The sequence below is a fragment of the Oncorhynchus kisutch genome, linkage group LG21 (assembly GCF_002021735.2).
Source record: "Oncorhynchus kisutch isolate 150728-3 linkage group LG21, Okis_V2, whole genome shotgun sequence".
NCBI lineage: Eukaryota > Metazoa > Chordata > Actinopteri > Salmoniformes > Salmonidae > Oncorhynchus > Oncorhynchus kisutch.
The window spans coordinates 4,166,136-4,174,245 of NC_034194.2; the positions used below are offsets into that span (position 1 = coordinate 4,166,136).

Consider the following 8,110-nt stretch of genomic DNA (forward strand, 5'->3'; position numbering starts at 1 on the left):
GTAGGAGCAGTATAGACCTAGTCTGTTCATTATATACATCTACATGATGTATTGTTACACCATGTAGGAGCAGTATAGACCTAGTCTGTTCATTATATACATCTACATGATGTATTGTTACACCATGTAGGAGCAGTATAGACCTAGTCTGTTCATTATATAAGTGATGTATTGTTACACCATGTAGGAGCAGTATAGACCTAGTCAGTTCATTATATACATCTACATGATGTATTGTTACACCATGTAGGAGCAATATAAACCGTATAGGAGCAGTATAAACCGACAGTAGCTGGCTACTTATTTAAATGTACTTTGAAACTGCCTTAAATGTGCTGTAGTAAACCATTTTTGTTTACACTAATCAATCAACACATTACTGTCTTTGTATGTCTCAATATAATAGTATTATTTAATTAAATCCATTTTATAGAATCTCTGTCTGTAAATAAAATATGATCCTCAACTGCGTTTCTCACTCCAGTCAGCAGACGGCTATGTGAGTCTTTCAGGCGATGCTGCTAGCGTGACGTATAATCTAGTGGACGGTTCTTCATTAACAGTTCGTCAAACACCTCGGTAGCTTGCTAGCCAACATAGCCGAAAGATTCAAGCTATTTTACGCTTTCGGTATATATTAGCTACTGTGTTTTAGACACCTCTGTCGTATCTACTTGTTAACCTTACGTTATTTTTTATAAGTCAGCTAGAGTAGCTGGCTGGTTAAGTTAGCACTAGCCTAGTCGCTAATGATAGCTAGCTAATATCCCCGACCATGAGCTCACTAAACTTCTCCCCTCCTGTTAAAGAAGAGGAGGTCTGCTGGACGGAGAAAGAAGCTCTGGGGCTGAACATTGTCGTGAAAGAGGAGAAGGAAGAGGAAGATGTCACAGTAAAACAAGAAGTAGAGGGTGAGGCTGTCACAGTGAAAGATGAGGAAGACACGTTCAGAGTGAAAGAAGAGGATGACGATGTTACTGTGAAAGAAGAGAAATACGCATTCAGAGTGAAAGAGGAGATGGATGTAACTGTGAAAGAAGAGAAAAAGGAGGATGAAGTTTTTGAAGTAAAGAAGGAAGGGGAGATTACTGTCACATTGAAAGATGAAGAGGTGGAGATAGATCTGATTAACACCAGTAAGTACCGCCTTCAATTGGTTTTAACTTTGGATATTCGGAGTTCGCTCGTCAATACCTCAACGGAGGGCCCTAGGATGATGACTGATATGTCTAGAATCAGACGTAGCGAGCAAGCTACCCCTTGTTTTCTCCGTTCCGTTTCCAAAAAGTGACTAGACCCTTATTTGAGAAGGGTCTATCTCCTTACTGCAGACTGGGCGGCACGGCCTATAGTGATTTTCATGTAGTGATGATTTACTACACACCGTGCCCCCCCAATAGTGCCATGCGAGAGTTGGGTTGGCTACACCGAAGATTATGGATATTTTTTAAATTTATTTTATCTTTATTTAACTAGGCAAGTCAGTTAAGAACAAATTCTTATATTCAATGACGGCCTAGGAACAGTTGGTTAACTGCCTGTTCAGGGGCAGAACGACCTATTTGTACCTTGTCGGGTCGGGGGTTTGAACTTGCAACCTTCCGGTTACTAGTCCAACGCTCTAACCACTAGGCTACCCTGACAAGATGTCTCTCCGCCCTAAGGGGAGTCGTTGTCCACAAAGCGGCACTGCGGGTTGTCTAGCTCCCGCCTATCCTGTCTTTGGATTGGTGGATAGATCTTATTATTGTAATCTATATTTTATATTCTATGAGGGTTGTTGACGTCAACCGACTGTATTCAATGGAGAGAGATGCTATGATACTAGCATGAATATGCATAGGGATCTGGAGACAACTCCTATAGTTTTATCAAAGTTGTCTGTATGTCTCGTGTCCACATAACTTAAGCATTACGAAACTTCTGTTGGATCAAGTAAATCTCACGTAACAAATAAGCCATTAATTTGGTTGTTTACCAAATTCGACACTTATTACATTAGGTTGATAATTGTTTCCACTTGGATACAACCTACTGTAGCCTACTGGCATGACCTAGAGAGTTAAAACCTACTGGCCTGACCTAGAGAGTTACAACCTACTGTAGCCTACTGGCCTGACCTAGAGAGTTACAACCTACTGTAGCCTACTGGCCTGACCTAGAGAGTTACAACCTACTGTAGCCTACTGGCATGACCTAGAGAGATACAACCTACTGTAGCCTACTGTCATGACCTAGAGAGTTAAAATCTACTGTAGCCTACTGGCCTGACCTAGAGTTACAACCTACTGTAGCCTACTGGCCTGACCTAGAGAGTTTTAACCTACTGTAGCCTACTGGCCTGACCTAGAGAGATACAACCTACTGTAGCCTACTGGCATGACCTAGAGAGTTACAACCTACTGTAGTCTACTGGCATGACCTAGAGAGTTACAACCTACGGTAGCCTACTGGCATGACCTAGAGAGATACAACCTACTGTAACCTACTGGCATGACCTAGAGAGATAAAACCTACTGTAGACTACTGGCCTGACCTAGAGTTACAACCTACTGTAACCTACTGGCCTGACCTAGAGACTTACAACCTACTGTAGCCTACTGGCATGACCTAGAGAGATACAACCTACTGTAGACTACTGGCATGACCTAGAGAGTTACAACCTACTGTAGACTACTGGCATGACCTAGAGAGTTACAACCTACTGTAACCTACTGGCATGACCTAGAGAGTTACAGCCTACTGTAGCCTACTGGCATGACCTAGATAGTTACAACCTACTGTAACCTACTGGCATGACCTGGATAGTTACAGCCTACTGGCATGACCTAGAGAGTTACAGCCTACTGTAGCCTACTGGCCTGACCTAGATAGTTACAACCTACTGTAACCTACTGGCATGAACTGGAGAGTTACAGCCTACTGGCATGACCAAGAGAGTTACAACCTACAATAGCCTACTGGCATGACCTAGAGAGATACAATCTACTGTAGCCTACTGGCATGACCTAGAGAGTTACAACCTACTGTAGACTACTGGCATGACCTAGAGAGTTACAACCTACTGTAGACTACTGGCATGACCTAGAGAGTTACAACCTACGGTAGCCTACTGGCATGACCTAGAGAGATAAAACCTACTGTAGACTACTGGCCTGACCTAGAGTTACAACCTACTGTAACCTACTGGCCTGACCTAGAGAGATACAACCTACTGTAGCCTACTGGCATGACCTAGAGAGATACAACCTACTGTAGCCTACTGGCATGACCTAGAGAGATACAACCTACTGTAGACTACTGGCATGACCTAGAGAGATACAACCTACTGTAGCCTACTGGCATGACCTAGAGAGTTACAGCCTACTGTAGCCTACTGGCCTGACCTAGATAGTTACAACCTACTGTAACCTACTGGCATGAACTGGAGAGTTACAGCCTACTGGCATGACCAAGAGAGTTACAACCTACAATAGCCTACTGGCATGCCCTAGAGAGATACAACCTACTGTAACCTACTGGCTTGCCCTAGAGAGATACAACCTACTGTAACCTACTGGCATGACCTAGAGAGTTACAGCCTACTGTTGCCTACTGGCATGCCCTAGAGAGATACAACCTACTATAGGCTACTGGCATGACCTAGAGAGATACAACCTACTGTAACCTACTGGCATGACCTAGAGAGTTACAACCTACTGTAACCTACTGGCATGACCTAGAGAGTTACAACCTACTGTAACCTACTGGCATGACCTAGAGAGTTACAACCTACTGTAGCCTACTGGCATGACCTAGAGAGTTACAACCTACTGTAGCCTACTGGCATGACCTAGATAGTTACAACCTACTGTAACCTACTGGCATGACCTGGATAGTCACAGCCTACTGGCATGACCTAGAGTTACAGCCTACTGTAGCCTACTGGCCTGACCTAGATAGTTACAACCTACTGTAACCTACTGGCATGACCAAGAGAGTTACAACCTATAATAGCCTACTGGCATGCCCTAGAGTGATACAACCCACTATAGGCTACTGGCATGCCCTAGAGAGATACAACCTACTGTAACCTACTGGCTTGCCCTAGAGAGATACAACCTACTGTAACCTACTGGCATGACCTAGAGAGTTACAGCCTACTGTTGCCTACTGGCATGACCTAGAGAGATACAACCTACTGTAGCCTACTGGCATGACCTAGAGAGTTACAGCCTACTGTTGCCTACTGGCATGACCTAGAGAGTTACAGCCTACTGTTGCCTACTGGCATGACCTACAGTGATACAACCACTGGTATTCTAAAAAAATATCTCACTTTTATGGGGTATTGTGATGTCATTATGAGGTATTGAAGATGGATGACTTTTTGGATGACTTTTTTTTTTTTAAAGAAAGAAAAAAAAATATCAATTTTGTAATAAGGCTCTAACGTAACAAAATGTAGATCCGTTTAATAAAATCAACTGTATGTGTTTAATCAAATCAACTGTATGTGCGGAACTTGAACTGAACTGATGCTTCAAGCGTTTGATTAAATAAATAACACAAATGACTTGAGGAAGCCAGAGATCAATATAACCAGAAGAAAATAACAAATTCCGCCCTGCTGCTGGCCTTCCTAAATTCTGACGTTCTGCTGCTGAAGTTTCCGATAAAATTGGCAAACTTTTCCATTTGGAGTGCCAATTTATCTTACAATTTCTACCGATCTTCGTGCCAGTTATGAACGAGTTACAACACCTGTTTGGCCCCGCCACTTCCTGGGTCGGTGAATTGCGGTATTAAATTTAAGGAATAAATCCAAGGCTCACGCTCATCCACCTGTGAAAGGCGGGGCTTCCAGAGAGGCGTGGATTTAATAGTATGTTGTACCTAATTTCCCTGCTTCAGGGAACAGTAGTTGTAGTCATAACATTTCAGAGTTTGCTAAATCCAGTGGTTCTAACCGAGAGTCACTTAAAGTTGATTCACAACACCCAAAATGATACGGTCATTAATGCGGTTCTTCAATAATTACACATAATACTGTAGCTGTTTAGTTCGTCACATGTTCAGCTATCATCAGCTGATCCATAATCATTTTCTGCGTGCCAGTCAAATGACAAACATCACGACATGCAACAACAACCAAAGTGCTTCTTCATTCATTACATAGTAAAGCAAGTTATGCCGTGCTCCACGTTGGATCCAATATCTCAAACAAATTGATGTTTATAATGTGTTATTGTCTGCTTGATTTACTGTAGGGTCTCATTAGTCTGTTTGCACACAGAGATACTTAGCTCATAATGTGTAGAGAACTGTTCCTTGATGGATAGGCTATTGTACAACACACAGAGCTATTTTCCTTTATTCAGGACATTTAGAATGACAACACATTACAGAGTAGGCTAGTGGGATTATTCACAAAATGATCTGGTGATCATGTTATGTAATGTCATGACAAAGACATTTTAGTTTCCATGTTTCACCTGAAATATAAATTGATATATAGTCTGTTGTTAGGGGAAGTTGTGGTCCAATTTGGCAAACACTTACTGGTCAAAGCTAGCCAAATTGCATTTGAAGTGTTTTTTTAAAAGTATAAAGCAGTTGATTTGCAACAGTAACACAAACATTATATTAAGCAGGACATTCAAACGAGCCTTGCAATTATAATCCAAAAGTAATGTGAAATGCACTCATAAGCAACCTGTAAATGGAGGCTATTTTTGCTGTCAGCCTATGAGAACTCCCATGAGTTTTCCCCCATGGTGGTGAATTAGTGAATAGACACAGAGCTTAATGTGAGTTTCCTTGAGTAGCACTCCTGACCTTGCGCTGTAATATTCTGAATATATTGTGAAAAACTAAAATCTTCGCTCACCATTTTTGCTCCAGGCAGATGTACTACATCCATAACTAGTGGTTTCCTCGTTAGCAGGGAGGAGTTTCTACAACCAGATTGCGTGTGCATCGCCCTCGCCCCACAATTTTAGCAAACACAGAAAGTAGCCTATATTGGAGACCAAAGGTCATCTCAACAACTTATTTCTAACCTACAATCATCGATGTTACTACTAATGTGAGAACAAGACAAAATATGACTATTGTTGCAAGCTTGACTGTCTTAATTGTAAAATTTAAGACGACAATTGTTGTGCAACTTCACGGGTATGTTCTGGGCATCACCTTTTACCTCAAATAAACAGTGGATTTCTGCTGTTGTGGGCCTTTAACCGTCTGTCTGACTTTGTCGTACACACAGGAGAGAGGCGGGACTACTGTGGATCCTCTGGGGAGCCTCAACATCATGATGCTGAAGAGGGAGAGAAGAGTCTCTCCAGATCAGAACACCTCAAGAAACACCAGCAGAGACACACAGGGAAGAAATCTCACTGCTGCTCTGACTGTGGGAAAAGATTCAACAGTTCATCAGACCTTAAAATACATCAAAGAATTCACACTGGAGAGAAACCTTACAGCTGTGATCAATGTGGGAATAGTTTTACTCAGCTAGGCAGCCTGATAGTACACCAGCGGGGACACACAGGAGAGAAACCTTATAGTTGTGATCAATGTGGGAAGAGTTTTACTACATCTAGCTCTCGAACTACACACCAGAGAACACACACTGGAGAGAAACCTTATGGCTGTGATCAATGTGGGAAGAGTTTTACTCATCTAAACAGCATGATAGTACACCAGCGGGGACACACAGGAGAGAAACCTTTTACCTGTGATCAATGTGGGAAGAGTTTTACTACATCTAACTATCTAACTATACACCAGAGAACACACACAGGAGAGAAACCTTTTGGCTGTGATCACTGTGGGAAGAGTTTTATTCGGCTACAATCCCTGAAATCACACCAGAGAATACACACTGGAGAGAAACCTTTTGGCTGTGATCAATGTGGGAAGAGATACTATGATAAAAGATCTCTGATTAAACATCAGAAAATACATGAAGGAGTTGTTTCATGATAATGAAATAATGTCACAATATTGAATGTTTTAACATTGTAGTTGCAGTATTTGAATGAATGTTAGAATGTAGTATTTGAATGAATGTTAGAATGTAGAATATAAATGTTTGCCCCCTGTTCAATTGATATAAGCTTCAGGGGTAAAATCCAGGCTCTGAATTGAAAGAGTACTTCTGAGATTTAACAGAAAGTGACTAACAAAAAATTTGTTTTTTGACTAACAAAAAATATTTACGTTTTCAATATTTCCCAAACGGTTTCTGCATATTGGTTGATTTGGGCATGATAAAACTGTGTTTTTACATTGCTCTATTCCCATTTAGCAAAATGTAATTGAAAAGACATTGAAAATAAGACTATGCCCGACATCCAATATATGTTCGGTTGAAAGTTGAAAACATGTATTTTCGGGTCGTTTTTTTCAATGACTTGAAAACAACTTAATTTCAACTTACTTGCAGCCTATACACACGGACGCAGTATAATAAATTTGTAATCATTTTTATTAACAATCCTACTTCACTCCAGTATTTCTTTACAACATTCAAGTGCTAATTGTCTACTACTGAAGAAGCATGTCTCAAATCACCCCATATTTCAAACATTCAGCCAGACAAAAGATACATATTTTATTATTCCATGCCTCACCATTAAGTGAATTATTGCCAATACATATTAACAAAGGGGTGTACATTTGGTTTTGATATCATCATTTTTTATGTAACCAACTGACAATTTTGGGGTACAAATTATATTGACGTTGTGGCCCTGCTTTTAGAATATCAGGGATCATTCATAGATGTGCCAACCCAAATGTACTAGAGCATGACATTGGGGACTGGGTCTCGATCCAACAACATGCCTATCTAGTGAACCCTGAAAAGAGAGAGAAGCTCTGCGGTGAGGTGGAAAGTTACTACAGATATCGCAGGAGTTTCCTCTTGAAATCAGACATGTCTGTGGTAAGGACAACTTGGTTTCTGATTGTCTCAAGGGTTGGCAGTCAAAAAGATTTTTGTTTTGCATTTAAATCAGTGTGTTACCATGGATCACAATTTATTTTGACACGTTTTTCCGTGTTGGAGATGAGTTTGATCTTATTTTCCGTATTGAAACTGCATTGTTGGTTAGGGGCTCGT

The 8,110-nt window shown here is 41.0% G+C and overlaps 1 protein-coding gene across 1 annotated transcript; it reads left to right on the top strand.

Annotated features, from left to right (window-relative positions):
- The first annotated feature begins 477 nt into the window (after positions 1–477).
- Positions 478–7,478, top strand: LOC116356147 (gastrula zinc finger protein XlCGF17.1-like). The gene is made up of 2 exons (XM_031800095.1): positions 478–1,136; positions 6,251–7,478. Exons 1-2 carry the CDS (start codon positions 776–778, stop codon positions 6,967–6,969), a joined length of 1,080 nt encoding a protein of 359 aa, XP_031655955.1. The 5' UTR covers positions 478–775; the 3' UTR covers positions 6,970–7,478.
- Positions 7,479–8,110: the final 632 nt, after the last annotated feature.